At 42.3% G+C, this 23,556-nt stretch overlaps 1 protein-coding gene across 6 annotated transcripts in view; it reads left to right on the top strand.

Annotated features, from left to right (window-relative positions):
- The window catches only part of ATXN2L (ataxin 2 like), a 1,992,254-nt gene that overhangs the window by 200,272 nt on the left and 1,768,426 nt on the right, over nt 1–23,556 (top strand). For all 6 annotated transcript variants that reach the window (XM_044058577.1, XM_044058574.1, XM_044058578.1 and 3 more), the window contains exon 3: nt 21,017–21,073. In XM_044058577.1, coding sequence (XP_043914512.1) covers nt 21,017–21,073 — 57 coding nt within the window. The remainder of the gene's footprint in view (nt 1–21,016; nt 21,074–23,556) is intronic.

Below are 23,556 nucleotides of genomic sequence, written 5' to 3' on the forward strand. Positions count from 1 at the left end.
GGCTGGAAGCTGTCCATTACCAGTTCAGAGCACTGCTCTTTGGCCTCACTACATCTCCCAGGGTTTTCACCAGATGCATGGCAGGAGTAGCCCCTCACTTGAGACTGCATGGACTTGAGTGCTTCTGTACTTGGACGAATGGCGCATTACTGCCCAGACCAGGCATCTACTGATAAGAGCTCAAGACCAGGTATTGCAGATTTGTTCCCATCTAGGGATAGCCATAAATCACAACAAATTTCTGTTAGAACCATCTCAGACATTGGTGTTCATAGGAGCTATTTTCACACCGTATTTGTGACAGCTTCTTTTCTGTAAAGAGTGCAGACGGTCAGATTCCAAGTCAGGAAATTAATTCACAGTTCGTCAATCTCATCCCGATTAATCCTACAAGCCTTGGTATCAGTGTTTGTGGCACTAGTCCTAGTTTCACTAGCAAGATTTCATATGAGGATTCTTCAGTGGATGTTGGCAAATCAGTGGTCCATTTTTCATCAGCACATGTCTGCTCAGATAAGAATTATCCAAGCATGCAAAAAATTACTTTAGTGGTGGATCCACTCGGATCAAGTTCTACAAGGCTGCTTATTCATTTTTCTGTAGCCCAAGGCCATAGTAACCATGGACACATCCCATATTGGGTGGGGTAGGCATTTTGTGGGAAATGGTCCAAGGCACACAGTCCCCTGAAGATGTCAGTTTGCATATCAATGTCTTGGAAATGAGAGCAGTGCTCTTAACGTTACAGGCATTCCAAGATGCTTTCTATCGGGACAGTTGCGATTCAGACAGACAATATGTCTGTGCTTTGGTACATAAGCAAACAAGGAGGAACCAGATCGTACCGCTTGTGTCGAGAAGCTGTCAGAGTTTGGCAATGGGCAATCTCATCCAACAGATTTCTGGTAGCAACACATATTCCCGAGAAATCCAGAGTGATAGCGGACATGTTGAGCAGGTCCATTCTGCTACCTCATGAGTGGTCTCTTAACAAGAACGTAGTGGAGATGATTTTTTTGTCATTGGGGCCAGCCAAACTGCGACCTGTTTGTGTCTCCCCAAACAACAAGTGCAGCAGGTTCTTTGTTCTAATTCTCCCGCTGGGAGAGTCGCCAAGAGATGCTGTCCTGTATAATTGGCCCCCAGTCTCCTGTATGCCTTTCCTCAAATTTCTACAGAAGGCATCCTGGTTTGAAGAGCAAAGTCATCGGCATTTCCCCTTACTGGCTTTGAGAAATTTGGTTCCCTTCCTTTGGCCTCATTTACTGTATTCTACCTTCTTGGAGTCTGGATCCAGTTCTGGACCTTCTGTCTCTCCCAACAGGCAAAATCCGGTTATCTCAAACCTAAGACTGACTGCGTGGTTTCCCCACTTCCATTGATAGCCAGACAATATATGTTCTCCTTCCTGTTCGTCGTATACTTTGCCTTCCCACAAAGCTTCTACAGGGAAACTTTACATACGTAAAAATGGAAGAGATTTGTTTTTTGGGTGCAGCAGAAACATTCACTCCTCTTACAGCACCACTGTGTAGTGTCCTTGAATTTTTAGCAACAGTTTTTAATGAAGGGACCAGATGTTCTTCGTGTTTCACTGTTGCAGTCATTACATTTGGGTAATCCTGCTGGCAGGTTGCCCTCAGTCGGCCTGAATTCCAAACTCTTGGGTTCTCTGTCGGCTGCTGTCGCCTCTTCCTTGACGTCAGCTCGTCAGGAGTATAAAAGAAGCAGCCGACGCCATTTTCTTCATTCTTTCTTCCCGCGCGGTATCCGAAGCAGAAGCAGTTTGCAAGTGCCGGTCGGCCGACTCCTGAGATTTTCGTGTTCGAGTTTCAGACCGGAAGTCTTCAATAAAGCTAAGTACCCGTTGGGAAACTTTTTTTCTTGCTCCAGACCGATGTCCGAAAAAGTTAATAATTGTATTTCTTGTGGAAAGCAAATACCTCATAAGGACTTTCATTCTTACTGCATTCCTTGCCTAGGCCCTGATCACACCGTTTCTGGTTGTCTGTTTTGTGCTAGATTTAACCAACGCACTATTAAGCGTCAGTATGATTTTGCTTTAAACTATTTTGGACGCTAGTTTAATTATCCAGAAATGTCGTCGGATAGCCATCCGACTACTGGAGTTCATAAAAAATGCAAAGAAAAGGAGAGAGAGAAACAACCGAGGTCCAAAACCGATGACGAAACTTCTCCTAAGCCAGTCGCCAGTTTGCCGGTTCTCAGTGAGGCGCTTTTGCAGCCCCTGACACCCGCTGCTTTAGAGTTGCAGGCCGCTACTGACCCCCACATGGAGTCGGCTATGCCGCTGGAAATTCAGGGTATTGGAGCCTCGGCCAGTATTCCCTCAGATGGGTCTGGAGCCACTGAGCAGGCACCGGCTTCTGAGGGTGTATTCAGACCTTAACATCTTTACATTAAACCGACTTCGGCTTCAAAGGCAGAGACTAAAGCACCTTCTAAAGCAAAGAAACAAACTCAAGAGCCACGTGGACAGGCCTCTATGCTCAAAAAACAGTTGCTCAAAATGGCCGAAGACTTGATTACCTTGATCAGGGGTTTCCATCCCCCTCCAGATAAGAGGCTTAGGCAAGAGAATGACTATGAATCTTCAGATCAGGTTTCTATTTCTTCTGATTCCTCTTCTGATCAGGAATACTCTCTTCCCCCCTATGAGGATTCTGATGCTGAAGAATCTATACCTTCAGCTTCTCCTCCAGAGGACTATTCTTTTGGGGAAACCTTGCATACCATGTGGGAGCATTTCCACTGGGAGAGCCAAGATTTTTCGGAATCTAAAAAGAGGCTCAGGGATTTCCTTTTACTACCTCAACACAGGCCTCTAGCCATTCCACCTATATATATATATACATATATATATATATATATATATATATATATATATATATATATATATATATATAGTCGATGTATTTTCTGAGTTTAGCCTGATCCCTGACTCTTTACCTCCAGCTCCTGTTAAGCCTGACAGATATTATAGGGTTCCTGACTCTCATAAATTCTTTTTTAAAAACCCTGCTGCTGACCCAGTAACAATTTCACAGGGTTCCAAAGGAGTTGAGGCTTCCGCTGCAAAAAACCCTACCCCCTCTGACAGGGATTCTAGGGCACTGGATAGATGGGGATAAAAGGTTTACACATCTGCTACCTTGGCTATAAGGGCCTTAAACTGTCAGTTTCATATGCTCAAATATCAGCAACATGTCATGGCATTGCTTAAACAGAAAATGTTGTTGAACTCTGAATGTGCAGAAAACAAGGAAATGCAGGATTTATTGCATGCAGCTGAACAAGTTGGAAAGCATACTTTACAATGTGGTTTTGATTCTTTGGAGGCCTCCTGCAGGGCCGCAGTTATGGGTTCTGTAATTAGAAGGCATGCTTGGTTAAAGGAACAAAATCTGCCTGATCATGTTAAAGTTAAATTATTAGATGCACCTTTACAGCATGATACTTTGTTTGGTGTTAGGCAGAAGAGGTGTTGAAGAAAATGGAGGGCAAAGCTAAATCTATGCAAACTGTCAAAGATTTTTTTACAAGTACAGCCACCTAGGTTTAGTAGACACTGGCCTACAAAGAATTAGTCCTTTCCTGTGTCAGACAGACCTCAAAGGGGCAGATCCAGATGCCCTAGAGGCAGATCCCAGGCGCAGGGTTCATACAGGTCAAAGCAATGGGGTGCTTCTATCTCCAAAGTTGGAAAAGACAAATCACAGCCATACAGGAAGCGGTCTCAATGACTTCCCCCTGCCGGCACCAAGCACTTATGTCCTGGCAGCACCCTTAGGGGGAAAATTAGCACTTTTTTCTCAAAATTGGCACATTATAACCCAGGACAAGTGGGTTCTAAATATATTGTCACAAGGCTACAAGTTCCATTTCCATACCCTGCCAAAGGCAAACGGATGGCCAGATCTCCCAAAAAATCATCAATGAGCAGAGGCGCAAAGACAAGTCTCATCCCTCATGGACATGGGGGCCATTCAACAAGTACTAGAGCAAGAGCAGGGACAAGGATTTTACTCAAGACTGTTCTTGGTACCCAGAAAGGACAAGGCCTGGAGACCAATACTGGACCTGTCTATTCTAAACACATTCCTGGATATACCAAAATTCAAAATGTTAACTTTGCAGCAGCTTCTGCCCATGCTGGGCAAGAATGCTTGGCTTGTGACTTTACACCTAAAAGAGGCATACCTGCATGTCCCTATCAGACAGTCATGCAGAAGATACCTCAGATTCAAGGCTGGCTCAGTGCATTACCAATTCTCTGCACTGCCCTTTGGCTTATCTACTGCACCCAGGGTCTTTACAAAGTGCCTGGCACCAGTAATTGCATTCTGCAGACAGAGAGGAATGCAAATATATCCTTACTTGGATGACTGTCTAATTCAAGCAGAGAACAAGGACATTCTTCTACAGCATCTGGCGTTTGTGAAAATACTTCTAACATGCCTAGGGTACACAGTCAACAAAAAGAAATCAAAACTAGTACCCTCTCAAGAGATAATATTCCTGGGTGCAAGCTTAAATACAGCTGACCAGATGGCTTCTCACGCCGGACAAACAAAGGCAACTGACTACCTATTTCAAAATGTTGGCAACAAAGGCCCAGTTATCTGCAAGAAAAAATCTGCAGGCTTTGGTCTTCATGGCATCCTGCATCCTACTAATTCCATATGCAAGACTGCATATGAGGAAACTTCAGTGGTACCTAAAAAGTGTTTGGAGTCAACATTGCCACAGCCTGGAAACCATGATTACTCTCATTCCCTGCCTGCAACAGGGGTTTCGATGGTGGGCGAAGGCTTGTCACCAGAACAAGGGACAGCCATTCACTTTACCCCCAGCCAGGCAGACAGTAGCAACGGATGCTTCAGATTATGCCTGGTGGTGCACACATTCTTACCCCCTTTGCAGACTAACCATGACTTTGTGGGACACAGCGTTGACTTACCAAGTATATCTGCAGGCACAATTCCTGCCAGGAAAGGAAAACACTCGGGCAGACGAACTAAGCAGAAACCTCCTGGATCCCCATGAGTGGCAGCTGGATCCACAAGTCTTCAGCATGATAACAAGGACATGGGGATGCCCGGACATAGATCTATTTGCCTCCCCTCACAACTACCAACTAAAAAGATTCTGCACAAGGACGTATCTCAAACAGTCATTGAAAGTGGATGCCCTATCCTTCAGCTGGAAAAACCTAACAGTATATGCCTTTCCTCCACTGCCTCTCCTTCCCAAGGTACTCCTAAAGGTCAGACAGGAGAAGCCAAAAATGATACTGATTGCCCCAGACTGGCCACGTCAGCACTGGTACCCAATCCTGAAGAGCTTGTCTCAAGGTCCAGCATGGACATTGCCTCAAACTTCTCACTTACTGACCCAACAAAACAATCAGATCCTGCACAGCCAACTCAGGACCCTAAATCTGGCAGCATGGCAGATAATGTAGCCATTCAGAACACTCCTCTTTCAAAAGCTGTTATGGATGTTATCTTGGAGGCCAGGAGGCCCAGTACCAGAAAATCTTATGCAGAAAAATGGAAGAGGTTCTGTTTTGGAACCAGGAACAAGGCATTGACACGCATGTACCAAATATTCCTCAGATTTTACAATACTTAACTGAGATGCTGGACAAAGGCCTTTCCTTTTCATCAATTAAGATTCATGCCTCTGCCATTTCAGCCCATTACAATACGGAACCACCTATCTTTTCGCATCCTTTAATAAAACAGTACCTCAGAGGGGCCAAAAACATCAGGCTCTCCAAGGAGAGCACCAATACCTGCATGGGACCTCAATTATGTCTTGAAAAAACTCACACTGCCTCCTTTTGAGCCAGCCTCAACAGCTGATGTAAAATTCTTATCCTGGAAAACAACTCTGCTCCTAGCAATAATCTCTGCAAGACGAGTCTCGGAATTACAGGCACTCATAGCTGTGGAACCTTTTATCATTTTTCATCCAGACAGGGTTTCTCTGAGGACAAACCCTACATTTATGCCTAAGGTGGTGTCCAGTGTGGCCCTCAACCAAACCATTCACTTGCCTACCTTTTATCCAAACCCACAGAACAAGGGTGAAAGACTTCTGCATTCTTTGGACATACACAGACAACTACGCTTCTACTTGGACAAAACTAAAGCTTTCAGAAAGACTGAACAACTCTTAGTGGCATATGCTGTAGGATCACAAGGAAAGGCTATCTCAAAACAGACTATTTCTAAATGGATAGGTCATTGCATTCGTTTCTGCTACTCACATCATGGCAAATCAGTGCCTAAGGACATTAGGCCACATTCTACCAGAGCAGCAGCCACTTCAGCAGCCTTCCTCAGAGGAGTACCAACCAAAGACATCTTAAAGGCTGCAACTTGGAGTTTAGTGCCCACTTTTACAAAGCACTACCACTTACCTCTCTACTCTAAATCCAGAGCAGGCTTTGCCACTGCAATTCTGCAGGGCCACATTGCCTCTCCTAATCCTGTTTAGCTCAGCCACCCATCCTCAGCTTTGGGATTCAACCCAAGAGTAATGACTGCAACAGTGAAACACGATGAACATAGTACAGTTGTGCACCTACCATAAATGTAGATGTTCGAGTGTATTCACTGTTGCAGTCCAGGTTACCCTCCCACCGTCCCCCTTTCATTTGCTGGGCTTTACCTGTACTTTTCTATTTTATACAACCTATGTGGTGTATTTGCTTGTAGATGAAGGAAATATTTACTTTAGTGCATGCATGTTTATTGGCATAATCTATTTAGCCTACCCTTTTGGGAGCACCTGACATCTGGGGCAAGAAAAACTGAAGAAAATGGCGTCTGCTGCATTTTTTATACCCCTGGCGCACTGACGTCAGGGAAGAGGCGACAGTAACCGACGCCAGACCAGGACTTTGGAATTCAGGCCAACTGCGGGTAGCCTGCCTGCAGGATAACCCAAGAGTAATGACTGCAACAGTGAATACACTGGAACATCTATATTTATGGTAGGTACACAACTGTACTTTCTTCAACATCTGGCGTTTGTAAAAAGGCTTCTAACATGCCTCTAGGGTACACAATAAACGAAAAGAAATCCCATCTGGTACCCTCTCAAATAATCACATTCCTGGGTGCAAGCTTGAATACAACTGCCCAGATGGCTTACCTTACACCAGACAAACAAAGGCAACTGACAACATACTTCAAACAAATGGCAACAAAAACCCAGTTATCTGCAAGACAAATTCTACAGGCTTTGGGGTTGATGGCATCCCGCATTCTACTAATTCCATATGCGAGACTGCATATGAGGAAACTTCAGTGGTACCTAAAAAGTTTAAGTCAACATTATCACAGTCTGGAAACAATGATTCCTCTCATTCCCTGCCTACAACAGGAGTTTCTTTGGTGGGCAGAGACTTGTCACTAAAACAAGGGACTGTCATTTATTCTACCCCCTGCCACCCAAACCCTAACTACAGACGCATTAGACTATGCTTGGGGGGCCCACCTGGCTGAAAGATGCATTCAAGGCAAATGGATCCCAAAACAAATGCATCTGCATATCCACCAGAAAGAGATGCTAGCTGTTCAGAATGCTTTGACCGCCGTCAAGGACTTACTTCATCCAGGACAACTACTCATAAAGACGGACAACACCACGGTTATGTGGTACATAAATAAGCAAGGGGGTACACATTCCTACCCCCTTTGCAGACTAGCCATGGCATTGTGGAACACAGCTTTGACTTACCAAATGCATCTTCAAGCTCAATTTCTGGCAGGAAAACAAAATACTCTCGCAGACGACCTAAGCAGAAATCTTATGGACCCGCACGAATGGAAACTGGATCCGCAAATCTTCAGCATGTTAACACAGAAATGGGGGAGCCCAGACATAGATCTATTTGCCTCTCCCCAAAATTATAAGTTGGACAAATTCTGCACAAGAACTCATCACAAAAGGGCATGGAAAGTGGATGTCCTTTCCTTCAGTTGGAAAAACCTTTCAGTCTATGCCTTTCCCCCTCTGCCCCTTCTCTCCATGGTCTTACTAAAAGTCAGACAAGAAAAAGCAAAAATGATCCTAGTTGGTCTGGACTGGCCTCGCCAGCATTGGTACCCACTTCTAAGGAATATGTCTCAACTTCCTCCTTGGTACTTGCCTCAAATACCTCATCTACTGTCTCGGCAGAACAATCAAATTCTGCACACTCGGCTCCAAACTCTGAATCTTGCAGCATGGCTGATCATGTAATTATTCAAACAACACCTCTCAGTAAATCTGTGATGGATGTCATTTTGGAAGCCAGAAGGCCTACTACTAGAAAATCTTATGCTGGTAAATGGAAGAGATTCCGTGCTTGGATCCAAGCACAAGGAACAGACACAGCAAAGCCCAATATTCCTCAGATTTTACAATATTTGACTGAGCTGCTTGACAAGGGCCTATCTTTTTCTTCAATAAAAATCCATGCCTCTGCCATCTTGGCTCATTACAACACAGAGCCTCCCCTCTTTTCTCATCCTCTGCTTAAACAGCATCTTAGAGGGGCCAAAATTTTAAGGCGTCCCTGAAGATCACCAACTCTTGCATGGGACCTCAACTTTGTGTTGGAAAATCTCACCTTGCCTCCTTTTGAACCAGCAGCTATTGCAGATATAAAATTTCTATCTTGGAAAACAGCTTTTCTCTTGGCAGTCACTTCAGCAAGAAGGGTTTCAGAACTACAGGCTCTCATGCCTGTGGAGCCTTTTATTACATTTTACCCAGACAGGGTGTCCCTGAGGACCAATCCTCCTTTTATGCCTAAGGTGGTGTCTAGTGTGGCTCTTAACCAGACAATTCACCTGCCAACATTTTACCCAAATCCACAGAACAAGGGAGAGTGAATTCTGCATTCATTGGACGCACACAGACAACAAAGATCCTACTTAAACAGGACCAAATGTCTAATAAACTCTAAGCAACTACTGGTAGCATTTGCTGCAAGGTCAGAGGGGAAGGCTATATCAAAGCAGATTATTTCAAAGTGGATAAGCCACTGCATTCGTTTCTGCTACTTACTTGCACCATGGTAAACCTGTGCCCAAGGGGATCAGGTCGCATTCCACCAGGGCTGCCTCTACCTCCGCAGCTTTTCTCAGAGGGGTTCCAACCAAAGGCATTCTAGAGGCTGCTACTTGGAGCTCTGTTCATACCTTCACAAAGCATTATCATTTGCCTCTCTTCTCCAAATCCAGGGCAGGCTTTGCTACTGCTGTTCTGCAGGGCCTTATAGCCACTCCTAATGCTGTTTAGTTCCATCCTCCCATACGTAGCTTTGGGATTCTATCCAAATGTAATGACTGCAACAGTGAAACATGAAGAACATAGTACAGTTGTATGCACTTACCATAAATGTAGATGTTCGAGTGTATTCACTGTTGCAGTCAGGGTTACCCACCCGCCATCCCCCTTTTCTATACCTTTTCTTTCCTTCACTATATAACAAAGCCTTTGTGGTGTATTTGCTTTTAGATGAAGGTGAAGTTTATGTTGCTAAAAGTGCATTTACAAATATTTCTGTTTATTTATTGAGATATATATATATATTTTTTTGCTCCCCATTTGGAGGGGGGGGGGCACCTGACATCTAGGGCAAGAAAAACTGAATAAAATGGCGTCGGCTACATGTTTTATACCCCCTGACGACCTGACGTCATGGAAGAGAAGACAGCAACCGACGCAGGGCCCAAGACTTTGTTATTCAGACCGACTGAGGGCAACCTGCCAGCAGATTAGCCAAATGTAATGACTGCAACAGTGAATACACTCTAACATCTACATTTATGATAAGTGTACACAACTGTAGTTTAATAATGCTGCTAATGTTTTTCTTTATTCTGTAAGCCAGTAAACAGGTTCTGAGTTGTATTAATGGATAGAGCATTATGGGTAGGGGGAGGAGCTTGAGAGTGTTAGTAGCCACAAGCTGAAGTTACTGGCCAAGCTGGATCCAAATCCAGTTGTTGAGGAAGAATGAAAATGGACCTCAAAGATGGAATGTTACGGTGAGTACATAACTTTAAATCTAATCCCCTCTTTCACTATTTGTATACCCATTCATTCCCCTGTGGTGAGAAATTCCCACATTAATGGGTTGAGAACTGGGAGGGGGCATAATATAGGTAGATATTGCGGTTGCTTGTACCCTTCCCAGCGTCCTGACTATGGGAATTTTTTTTTTTGTTATTGCCTTTGCAGTAACCCTTCTACTGTCAGTGGCTTAAAGGTCTGTGATGTTTAAGGGCTGTTAATGGCAGTTTGTCTGCACTTGCATTGACAAGGATTGCTGTCACCTGCTTGTGTAGTCAGGCCAACGTGCTCCACCAGTGTATGGTAATATTTATCCAAAGGTAAGGAGGCTGGGTTTCCTTACAGAGACGTTGGTTGACTAGTAAAAGATTGATTTCCTAATACTTTACGTGTTCCCTTAACAGTGGGTTTTGGTGAAGAAAATAATTTTAAAATGTGTTTTTTTTGCACTGGCATAGAACTAGAAGTTAATAAATTATTTATTGTAAAACAAAGCTTTCAGACCAAGAGGCCCTTCTTCAGTGTTATAAAAACATGTACAAGCACAACAGTCATCTTATACCATTTTTTAAATATCACATGACACAACCTATTCTATAGAAAAAAATAAAACAATTATTCAATTAGTACTATCTATCCTTCTGCTGCTTAGATTTTCGTATTGGTTTTAAAGTAATCTGTTTATTTATACCAGGCAATTTATCTGCCTGCATGCGAACAATCCATTCATATTCTTTAATGTCCAACTTATTTGTGACATTACCTTGCCTAACATTCAAAGTTAGCCTATCTATAACTCTAAAAACGAACTGATGAGAGGAACCAAACATATTTATATGTTTAGCCAAGGAATTAGTCTCTACCATTCGTCTAATATCTGAGCGATGTTCAATAATCCTATCTCGTAGTCTTCTCATAGATTTACCTACATAAAATGCTTCACATGCCAGGCAGGTAGCTAAATAAACTATATGGCAAGTATTGCATGAAGCTGCACAGTCAAATATAAATTTCCTATTATCAAGAGGGTGTATAAATTCAGTAGACCTATAATAACACTACATGAGGAACAATTATAACATGGTATGGTACCCTTCCTATTGTATTTAACCTCAGATTTTTTTGTTCAGTGCAAAGTCCTTATAACATAGGGACTTTTTTAGGCTATTAGAATTCCTATAGGTAAAAAAAGGTCTTTCACTAAGTCATTTTTGATGCTCAGGAATAGCTTTCAAAATGCCCCAATTCTTCCTAACAACATTCTCAATTAACTTACTTCCCCTGTTATATGTCATTGCATATCGTAACTGCTGATTGTCATCCATCCGTTGTTCTTTTCCTGTTAATCTAATATCTGAGAAGAAGGGACTCACTCTCCTATCTCTCATATTAAGAATCTCATTTTTTGCCTGATCGAGATGAGATTCATGATAGCCCTTTTCCTTAAAATCCTTTGTCATATCATCCATTTGTTCCAAACATGTATTTAGCTGAGTATTCAGTCTACTGACCTTTAAATATTGTCCCTTTGCTATACCCCTGAAAACATGGGGTGCATGCATGCTATTTCTATGCAAATATTTATTTGCCTGTACATCCTTTTTGAATACTGAAGTATGTATCCCTTTCTCATTCCTACATATTTTCACATCCAGGGAGTGAATTTCTTCACTCGAAGAACTTTTCTCAAACTTTAAAAAATGGGTTGTGGAATCTAAATAATCCACAAAGGTTTGTAATTGTTCCTCATTACCTTCCCATACCAAAAAATATGTTCACAAAACGTTTGTAGAAAGATATTTTAGGGGCATAAGTACTATTCTCACCAAAAGTGTACTGGTCCTCCCATTTACTCATAGCTAGGTTTGCATACGTATTTGCGAGTGATGTTCCTATCGCCACACCTGATATTTGGTGATAGATATATTTGTTAAAGATAAAAATATTATTCTCTAGTACATGCTCAAGAAGTCTCTATTTGCCTTTCTGCATAATTACTATGATTGCACATAATTTATCTAATACGGTTCACTCCATAGTCATTAGGAATTACAGTAAAAAGTGACTTCACGTCCAATGTAACAAAAATAAAACTTTCAGAAAAATTTTCAGAAAGATTTATCCGGCTGTACCATTCATACAGTTTCACTAAGAAGTCACCACTGTCTTTTATATAACTTGAAACAAACTGCAAAAGTGTTTTAAAAACATTTTGTAAATACACTGATATGGGTTCAGTAACCCTTCCACTTCCAGAGACTTTTGGACTCATAGGTGGGTTACTAACAGATTTATGCAGCTTAGGCAAACCATATAGTATAGGAATCGTAGGGCATGGTACATTCAAAAAATTGAACAAACTCAAGTCAATGTCACCAGCTGCTTGTAAGTCAAATATAGACACATTGATTTTGGTAATAAGGCTATTAACGTCAATCTCTGTAATTTCTCTAAAGGTGTTTAAATCACAAATTAAAACCTTCATTGCTTCAATGTAATCATCATAATTCATTATTACAATACTTTCCCCTTTGTCCGCCTTTTTGATTATAATATCATTATTCATTTGCAAACTCTTAAAGGCTTCAAATTCCTGAACTGACAAATTATACATTTTTTTGAAACAGTTGCTACTGTACAGTTCACTTATTTGTTTTTCACATATGCTATCAAACACAGAAATGACAGGATCGCTCACAGGCATAAAAGTACTAGTTCTCTTACATTCAGTACGTATGGGCATTCCAGAGTCTTTAAGGATATTGTTTAGGTTTAAAGTACGAGTAAACACTTTCAAATCCATGACAGCATTTACAACATTATCTATTCCCGCAGGAATAAACTTTAAGCCACGTTTTAACAAGGAGAACATCGAATCTGTTAATAGCAAGTTCGATAAGTTTACCACAGGGATATTCACCCCACTAGTAGGTAAACCAGTAAGTGCAACAAACAGTTCTACTACTGCAATGTTGGCGTCTACTAGTTCATCTTTTTTAGGCAAACAGCAGAAGATACAGCCGAATTTACCGGAGCAGGTTGGTCCGTACAAACGGGATCAATTGAGGAAATGCTCACAGTCCAGAAGGAGATCACAGAACGGCCCTATAACAAGGAGCAGGTTGAACAGGTAACTGCTAATGATAGTATTGCACTTATATTTATTTATATTTATATTACTTATATAATTTATATTTGACTGTGCAGCTACATGCAATACTTGCCATATAGTTTATTTAGCCACCTGCCTGGCATGTGAAGCATTTTATGTAGGTAAATCTATGAGAAGACTACGAGATATTAGACGAATGGAAGAGACTAATTCCTTGGCTAAACATATAAATATGTTAGGTTCCTCTCATCAGTTCGTTTTTAGAGTTATAGATAGGCTAACTTTGAATGTTAGACAAGGTGATGTCACAAATAAGTTGGACATTAAAGAATATGAATGGATTGTTCGCATGCAGCCAGATAAATTTCCTGGTATAAACAAACAGGTTAGTTTAAAACCAATACTAAAATCTAAGCAGCAGAAGGTTAGATAGTACTGATTGAATAATTGTTTTATTTTTTTCTATAGGATAGGTTGTGTCATGTGATATTTTAAAAATGGTATAAGATGACTGTTGTGCTTATACATGATGTTCATCGTGCATACAGCTGCAGTCATAACAGATGGGTTATCCTGCCGTCAGGCGGGTCCTCGTTTGGCCTAATTCCAAAGTCTAGGTCCGGCGTCGGATGTCGTCGCTTCTTCCCTGACGTCAGTGCGGCAGGGGTATAAAAGAACCAGCCGACGCCATTTTCTTCAGTCTTTCTTGCCGCGCGGTTTCCGAAGCAGTTCGCAAGTGCCGGTCGGCCAGCTCCTGAGATTACGAATATTTTTTAACCGAAGTCTTCTTGAAAGCTAAGTACCCCGTTGGGGAAACTTTTCTTGCCTCAGACCGATGTCAGACAAAGTTAATAATTGCATTTCATGTGGGAAGCAAATACCGCATAAGGATTTCCATTCCCTCTGCATTCCTTGCTTAGGCCCAGACCACGACGTCTCGGCCTGTCGTCTTTGTGCTACATTCAACAAACGCACTATTAAGCGTCGGGCAGAGTTTGCCCAACACTATTTTGGCAAAAAGTTTAATTACATTATGTCGTCGGATACTCCGACTCCAGTTTTGAGTAAAAGACGCAAAGATAAGGACCGACATACGAGGTCCACGACTTCTACCAACACCACGCTAAAGCCGACTACAGGTGCTCCGGTTCTCAGCGAGGCGCCTACGCAGCCCCTGACTACCGATGACACTTACTTAGCGGTGTCTTCTGTGCCAGAGGTCGCAGGCTCCTCGGCCCACACCCCCGATTACAGATACCGACGCCACTCTTGGCGGGGAAACTCAGAGTTTAGACAGGCCTGCCACCTCTCAAGGTGTCTTCAGGCCGCCTTCTTCTTTTTCCATTAAGGCTTTCACTAAATCTAAAGCAGCCATGCATACTAAAAGACAAGCTCCATAGGGCCCCTCTCAAGGCCCCATGCCTAAAAAACAGATGCTCAAAATGGCTGAGGATTTGATTACTCTTGTCAGGGGTTCTCAACCCCCCTCGGACAAAAGGCCCAGAGTGGAGGAAGAATACCCTTCCTCGGACCAGGCCTTCATTACTTCAGAACATTCTGAAGACCAGGAACATTCATACTCCTCTTTTGAAGATTCTGATGCAGAGGAGTCCATTCCCTCTGTCTCCCCCCCTGAGGACTATTCTTTTGGGGAAACCTTGCATACCTTGAGGGAACACTTCCACTGGGAAGGCCAAGATTACTCAGAATCCAAGAAAAGGCTCAGGGATTTCCTCTTGCTCCCTCAGCACAGGCCTCTGGCTATCCCTCCTGTCTTAGACATACTAGATGATGTGTATTCAGAGGCCAGCCTTAACCCAGATTCTTTACCTCCAGCTCCAGTCAAGCCTGACTGGTATTACCGGGTTCCTGATTCACACCAATTCCTATACAAAAGCCATGTGGCTGACCCAGAAACTATTTCACAGGGTCCCAAGGGAATTAAGGCCTCCACTGCCAAAAAGCCATTACCTTCAGAGAGAGATTCCAGAGCTTTAGAAAGGTGGGGGAAAAAGGTATACACCTCGGCCACTTTAACCATGAGGGCATTAAACTGTCAGTTTCATATGTTAAAGTATCAACAGTTTTTGTTATCTCAGTTGAAAAGCAAAATGTCACAACCTGAACAACCACACTTGAAGGAGTTGCAGGATTTGTTGCATAGTGCAGAACAAGTGGGTAAACATACCTTGCAATGTGGTTTTGATGCTTTAGAGGCCTCATGTAGAGCTGCAGTTACAGGATCAGTCATACGTAGACATGCTTGGCTCAAAGAGCAAACCTTACCATATCATGTCAAAGCTAAATTACTAGATGCACCTCTTCAAAAAGATGTATTGTTTGGTGTTAAAGCTGAGGAGGTATTAAAGAAAATGGAGGAAAAGGCAAAATCAATGTAAACAGTGAAAGATTTCCTACAGGTACAACCTCCACGTTTCAGTAGAAATTGGCCTTCAAAAAATTGGTCCTTTTCAGCCACGGACAGACCTCAAAGAGGTAGATACAGGTGCCTGAGGGGTAGAGGGCAATCTCAAGGATCATTTAGAGGCAGACAATGGCAAGCACCTACACCAAGAGGTGGTGAGGATAGATCACAGCCATTCAGAAAGAAGAACCAATGACTTTCCCCTTTGCATGCCAAGCAAAGCTCTAATGGCAGCACCTTTAGGCGGAAAACTGGCATTATTTTCGAAAAATTGGCATATTGTCACAAAAGACAAATGGATCCTGGACATTATAGACAGAGGCTACAGATTCCACTTTCACACCCTTCCAAAAATGAAAGGCATGCCAAACCTGTCACAAAATCAAAGGGCAGAGGCACAAAAACAAATTTCAGCTCTCATGGACATGAAAGCTATTCAAGAGGTACCTGCACAAGAACAGGGTCAAGGTATTTATTCCAGACTATTCCTGGAAGGACAAAGATTGGAGACCTATTTTGGACCTATCCATCGTAAACACCTATTTACTCGTACCAAAATTCAAGATGCTCACATTACAGCAGCTTCTTCCCATGCTGGGCAAGGAGTCTTGGCTGGTAACATTGGACCTCAAGGAGGCATACCTGCATGTCCCTATCAGACAAGATTGCAGAAGATACCTCAGATTTCTTGCAGGTTCAACCCATTATCAATTCTCTGCATTGCCCTTTGGCTTATCTACTGCGCCCAGAGTGTTCACGAAATGCCTGGCATCAGTAATTGCCTTCTGCAGACTTCAAGGGATACAAATATACCCATATTTGGATGACTGCCTTATCCAAGCGGACAGCAAACACATACTTCTGAAACACCTGGCGTTTGTAATAAAGTTGTTGAACTCTCTGGGATACACAGTCAACAAAAAGAAATCAAGACTAATGCCCTCTCAAACAATAATTTTCCTGGGTGCCAGCTTGAATACAAACACCCAGATGGCCTACCTCACGCCAGAGAAACAAGGGCAACTAACTCAATACTTCAGAAAACTGGCAACCTTCACCAGGCTGACTGCAAGGAAAATCCTGCAGGCTCTGGGATTCATGGCATCTTGCATCCTGCTAATCCCATGTGCAAAGCTGCATATGAGGAAACTTTAATGGTACCTAAAAAACTTATGGTCTCAAGACAGCCACAGTTTGGAAACAATTATACCACTGATTCCATGCCTCCAAAAGGAATTTCTGTGGTGGGCTCAAGCATGCCAAAGAATCATAGGTCTCCCATTCTGCTTGCCTCAAGCAAATCAGATCATCACAACAGACGCCTCGGACTACGCCTGTAGGGCATTCAGGGCAAATGGTCCCAAAAAGAAAAGCACCTACACATCAATCAAAAGGAAATGCTAGCAGTAATAAATGCTATTATGGCTTTCAACGACCTACTGCATCCAGGCCAGCTATTGATAAGGACAGACAACACCACAGTGATGTGGTACATAAACAGGGAGGAACCCATTCATATCCCCTGTGCAGGCTAGCCATGTCTCTTTGGAACATGGCTCTGGAATTACAAATCCAACTTCAAGCACAATTCCTGCCAGGCAAGGAAAACACGCTGGCAGACAACCTAAGCAGAAATATGACAGATCCACAAGAATGGAAGTTGCATCCTCAAGTTTTTACAAAGATAATTCAAGCATGGGGAAGGCCAGACATAGATCTCTTTGCTACCCACAGAAATTACCAATTGACAAAATTCTGCTTAAGGACCTATCATCCACAGGCCTGGCAAGTTGACGCACTCTCTTTCAGTTGGACAACAATGACAGTTTATGCCTTTCGCCTCTTCCTCTGCTGCCCAAAGTTCTATTAAAAGCCAGAGCAGACAGACCAAAGATGATTCTCATTGCTCCAGACTGGCCAAGACAACACTGGTACCCACTCCTGAGGAGCCTGACGCATTCCCCACCATGGATCCTGCCTCTAATGCCTCCTGTTGACTCAGCACAACTTCAAAACTCTTCACAGTCGGCTGAAAACACTCAATCTAGCCGCATGGAGGATTCCTTAAATTCACAACAGACCCTACTCTCCAAGGAGGTGCAGAATGTCATTTTGGAGGCCAGAAGGCCTTCTACTAGAAAAGACTACTCCGCAAAATGGAAACTGTTTTGTGCCTGGAATCAGAAAAAGGGTCAGAATCCTGGAATACTGAATTTACCTCAAATATTACAGTATCTAGCTGAGATGCTAAGCAGTGGACTTTCATTCTCCTCCATCAAAATCCATGCCTCAGCCATTTCTGTTCAATACAGCACTGATCCTCCTTTATTCTCTCACCCTCTCTTAAGACAGTTCCTCAGAGGGGCTAAGAATATAAAACCCCCAAGGAAGCAACCAGTACCTGCTTGGGACCTCAATTTCATTCTAGAAAAACTGACCCTGCCTCCATTTGAGCCAGCTGCTTCAACAGAACCGCAATATTTGTCATGGAAAACAGCCTTCCTTCTGGCTATCACCTCAGCATACAGAGTTTCGGAACTACAAGCCCTCATGGCTGTGCAGCCTTTCATCATTTTCCATCAGGACAGAGTTTCCTTACGAACCAACCCTTCCTTTATGCCAAAGGTAGTATCCAGGGTAGCCTTGAATCAGGCTATCCACTTACCTACCTTTTACCCTAATCCACAAAACAAAGGGGATAGACTACTACATTCCTTGGACATTCACAGACAGCTTCGTTATTATTTGGACAGAATAAAGCCATTCAGAAAATCAGAGCAACTCTTTGTGTCCTATGCTACAGGTGCTCAAGGGAAGCCTATTTCCAAACAGACAATCTCAAAATGGATAGCCCACTGCATACGCTTTTGTTATTCTTTTCATGGTAAAACTGTACCTACAGGCATCAGATCTCACTCCACAAGGGCCACAGCTACCTCTGCAGCTTTCCTCAGGGGGGTTCCTACCAAAGATATTTTGGAAGCAGCCACTTGGAGATCTGTACATACTTTCTCCAAGCACTATCACCTACCATTATACTCCAAATCTAGTGCGGGCTTTGCCACTGCAGTCTTGCAGGGCATCCTTGCTCCTCCTAGTTCCACTTAGTGCCTACCACCCCTTTTTTAGTTTTGGGATTCTACCCATCTGTTATGACTGCAGCTGTATGCACGATGAACATAGTACAGTTTTGTACCTACCATAAATGTAGATGTTCGAGTGCTAATACAGCTGCAGTCCAGGTTTCCCTCCCTCCTTCCCCTCTTGGGACAGGCCTAGTGGCTAACACCTCCTCATACAACCTGATTGGGGTATTCTTTTATGGTGTATTTGCTTGCAACTACTGTTTTTTGATTATATTGCATTGCATTATTACATAAATTTATGTTTTGCCTTCCTTCTGGGGGCACCTGACATCTGGGCCAAGAAAAACTGAAGAAAATGGCGTCTGCTGGTTCTTTTATACCCCTGCCGCACTGACGTCAGGGAAGCAGCGACGACATCCGACGCCGGACCTAGACTTTGGAATTCGGCCGACCGAGGACCCGCCTGACGGCAGGATAACCCATCTGTTATGACTGCTGCTGTATTATCGCTCAAACAACTACATTTATGGTAGGTACAAAACTGTACTTTTTTATAACACTGAAGAAGGTCCTCGTGGTCCTAAAGCTTTGTTTTACAGTAAATAATTTATTTTCAAACGTTGTGGAGCACGCTTTTACTTTTGGTTTATCTATTTTGTTTTTTTGCTGTTTGCTCCACTTCACCACAGTTCTCATTTTTGTTCCTGTGATGGAACTAAAAGTGGCATATTGAAAGGTGATACTTAAAGCAGTGAATTGGGTCAGGGTAGTTTTGTTCTGTCCCAGGCTTTGCTTTGTTCAGCGAGAGTGAACCACATTGAGGGTGAGTTGGAGTGCATTAGCAATGTGTGTGTGCCCTTATGTGGGTGGGTAAGCCCTTTCCATAAAAAGTGGGATGCATGCTTAATCTGCAGGGATGTTGGTAGGATTTGTTTTTCTTTGTGGTGTGAGTGAGTAATGTATGTTCCTTTTACTGGTGTAGGAGGGTGCCTGAAGGAGGAGGATGGGATGTTAGCTAGTCTGTTGAAGTAGGTTACATTTTTCTGGCTGAGACGTAGACTGTATTTATAACAGTTGCTTCTTGATGTTGTTTGATGTTTTCGTAGTACCTCACCCCCTTCTGTGGTGGTAGTGAGTATTTATTTTTCCATAAGAGAGCAGCTTGAGCAGAAGATTTCTTGCTGGAAATGGAGAAGACATTCCCTACCTGTTAGGAAGTGGGTTATACACGTTTCTTTTCCTGGTAGAAGGCAAGTTGCAAAATTCAGTTTCCTTGTGAGGAAGTAACATGGCAAGTTATCTACTTTCTGAGTGTGTGCAGTGTAGGGTTCATTCATGGAGGACATAAGCAGTAGCTTTTATGGGGGGAGTACTTTTTACTGGGTGTAGTAGCAAAGGTCTCTTCCCTGCCATGATGATTGTGTCATGGAGTGTCGTTTCCTGAAGTTTTGTTGTGGTTCCCACTTGCTGTGTCCATGTAAACCTTATTGGCTATGTAGCAGCAGTTTCTTTACCCCATTTCAGTAGTGACAAGACTCTGTTATAAGCCGGTTGACAAACATCTGAGATTTTTGTCTTGCTTTCTCTCCGCCTGAAGTGAGCTTTACATGGATGTAGAGTCAGTGCACTCAGTATTTACTGCCTGCGCCTGCTTATTCTGTAGGCCTGTCTTGCATTTACTAACTGCATACAAGCTCAATAGCTGAGCCTAGTATCTTTAAAGAATAATGGCAGTCATGAGGGCATTTGCAGACTGTTTCCCTCTTGGCCTTATATCCCCAGTGTGCGCTCCAGCCTCACAGTTCAGACATGGACCACTGGCATTGTAATCTGGTGGAGGCCTGACACTGCATCTTCTGGCTGGATTTTCTTGGTAGCATCTCCTTACTCTTTACTTTTAGAAATGAGGGCACAGATTTATTTTTTTCCCTTGTCAGATATGGAGGGGAGGCTTAAACACCTTTCCTGCCAGCAGCAGGTAGCTATGAAACGCACCTGAGATGCCTTGTTTGATACTTGCACCTGCTTCCCTTGCATGCATATGAGTGTTTGATTCAGCGGGCGGCACCTGTGCAGTAAGCTGCCTAATGGCTAACAGAGAACCGTATAGGGTGCAGCTCCCTTTTGACTGGGTAGCAGATTCTTCTCTCAAGGTTAAGACTGTGGAAGTCAGTTTCATAAAGAGAAACTGGAAACTGAAGTTGAGTGCAGAGTTAGACTCTGTGTTGTAAAACATAGAGCTGTGGAGCATGCCATAATTCACTTGTTTATTAATTTTGTATTTGTTATGTTTAGGTATTTGAAGGCGTGTACAATAATTCTCGAATGCTGCATTTTTTAACCGCTGTTGTGGTAAGTGATGTGCTTTAGTAATATTGTTTTCCGAAAAAAAGTTGTTTTGTGAAATAATATAAAATGGTATTTAGAAATAAAATTTTTGATAGGCCATTGTTGAAGTAATTTGTTTGCGTGTGGAATGCATTGATGGTGCTGTTTCTTGACAATGATTCATATTTAAAATTGTAAGATACATTACTACTACTGTGTTGGTGCAGAATTTGAAAATTAGCTGCAACATTTTATTAAGAAAAGAGTGCCAGTGGTCAGTTTATAATAATATGCACTAGTTTTAGAAACTGTATTCTTTTGTGGGTAAAAATAGCAGTTTTATATATGGATTGCATGAAGTTGAAGTGTGGTGACCCCCCCCCCCCCGAATAATTTATATGGTATCACAAAATAATTGATTAGTTTTATGGAACTGATCCATAGTAAAACATTCAATTTTGAGCTGGTGTAATTTGCATAAACTCATAAGTACTGAGTGTGGTGTAAGATTGTCTAATGAGAAGCAAAGCTGTCAAGATATTGCATTTGTAAGTTATTTTAAAAAATTGCTTTGATGGGCAGTATGTATGTCTGCGTGTATAATTTTTGTTTGAAGATACAGGAAAATATTAACAGCATAGATGACTTAAATCAAAAAGCAGTAACTAGTAGATAACAGCTGTAGCTAACGTGCATAACAGACTGTACACATACTAAAGGCTAAAGATGCTGCAAAACCTGGATAACTAGCCCCAGAATTTTACTGTAGGCATTTTTGTAATAAACTCATCAGGAGAAGAACTGGCATTCATGCTCCTTATCAGTAGACTAAAATTGATTCTCTCCATTCATTTGCCTGCTGTGTGACTTTGGGCAAGTCACTTAACCAGACAGTAATGCAGATCAATTGGTAAAATAGGCTAGGCTCCTCAATGGCATCCTTGACCCAGATGTCTAGTAACTATCTGTGGACATGTGTGCCTTAAATATCCTGTAAAATAAAACAGCACAAAAAATCCTGTTAAATAAATAAAATAAAGCCCCTCTTTAGTAATATAATTTGTGCTTCCAGTGACTAACCAGTAAAGAAGCCCATCAGCTGGTTGGGCATTCCACACTTTTTCCATGTAGTGAATGTCCAAAACGTATGAATGATGTCATCAGCTAATGTGAATGTCTTGTTTTGCAAAAGATTTGAAAATGCAACAGAGAGTATGCCCTGTACTGTATGCACACTAGCACAGTCTCGCATTTTATACTTTAGTTCAAACAGTTGCATACATTGTGACAGACTGACATTTTATACTTGGCTCAGCAATACCAACTAGGGTTGAGAGTCTGACAAAAAAGAATTTGTGCAAATTTTCTAATCCAGTACATGTGCAGTGTGAAAGGACTTTAAAGCTTTTAAAATTATGTCTAAAGTAATCATTGCATCCCAAGTTGTACAAAAAAAAAAAAAAAAACTTGCAAAATGGGTTTGGAAATCTATTGCTTACTAAGCATGATCCAGTGATTTTAATATTTCTAGCTTTCACCACGCAACTTCTTTCTTTCAACATAAAATAACTTGGCCAGGAAAGATGTCCGATTGTGAAATTTTAACAGGTTTTCCAAGAGTCGTTACAAAATGCCATACCTCAGTTGTAAACATTTGCAGTAATCCTGGTAGAATAAAAAGGTTTTCTTCATTCTCCCAAAGGGTATGAAAGCTTGTTTGGAGCTGTCAGGCTGAAGAAGATGTGATGCGCTATTTATGCCTTTCTCTTCCCACTGAGTTAATTTAACAAGAGCACCTCATAGATGTATTTTGGAAAATTAAAAAGGAGAACATGTTTTTAAAGGAAATTTCAGCCTCCTAGTCTTTTTTGTTTTCATTCTTTGTTTAATTTGGAATATGAACCTGATGTATGCTCCATCTGGATTCAGCTGACACCAACCAATTCAAAAGACTTCAGCACATCTTGGCTCTGCTTCCCTTACCTATAACACCCGACTCCTCCAGCTCCCCAGATCTAGTTTATTGCCATTCAGGGTTTGCATCTTGGTGTTTTATTTTTTTTTTTTCGAGTACCTAGTGGTGAGATTTCTTTTCCCTTGCCCCTTAAAATAGTGATTAGTCGTTTCCTGTTAGCTTTAATGTTTTGAGATAGTGAGAGAGAGTTTTAGGTTAGGAAGCGTAGATCCCTTTTTCGCCTGTACCCTTCCCCCAACTTTTTCCCTGTCTTAGGTTTTTCTAATTTTATTGCTGTGTCTGTGTGTGTGGTAAGGATGACGGGAGGGTGGTTAGTAAGTCCATCTCCTGTGGGCATAAACTGCCCTCACAGGATGCACACCTCACCTTGGTCCAGAGCATTTGGACTCTGGTTGCTGTATCTGCGAAAGCTTTGGTTCTCTTGCTATTGATGAGCGTAAGGCCAAGCTTGTGTTAAAGGAAATTTTGCCATCAAGATTGCCTTCTGTTTTTGCTTCCAAGGTTTCGCCCCAGGATCCCAAGTCTTGGCCCA

This window comes from Protopterus annectens, chromosome 16.part0 (genome assembly GCF_019279795.1).
Source record: "Protopterus annectens isolate FY-2018-M chromosome 16.part0, PAN1.0, whole genome shotgun sequence".
Taxonomy (NCBI): Eukaryota; Metazoa; Chordata; order Ceratodontiformes; family Protopteridae; genus Protopterus; species Protopterus annectens.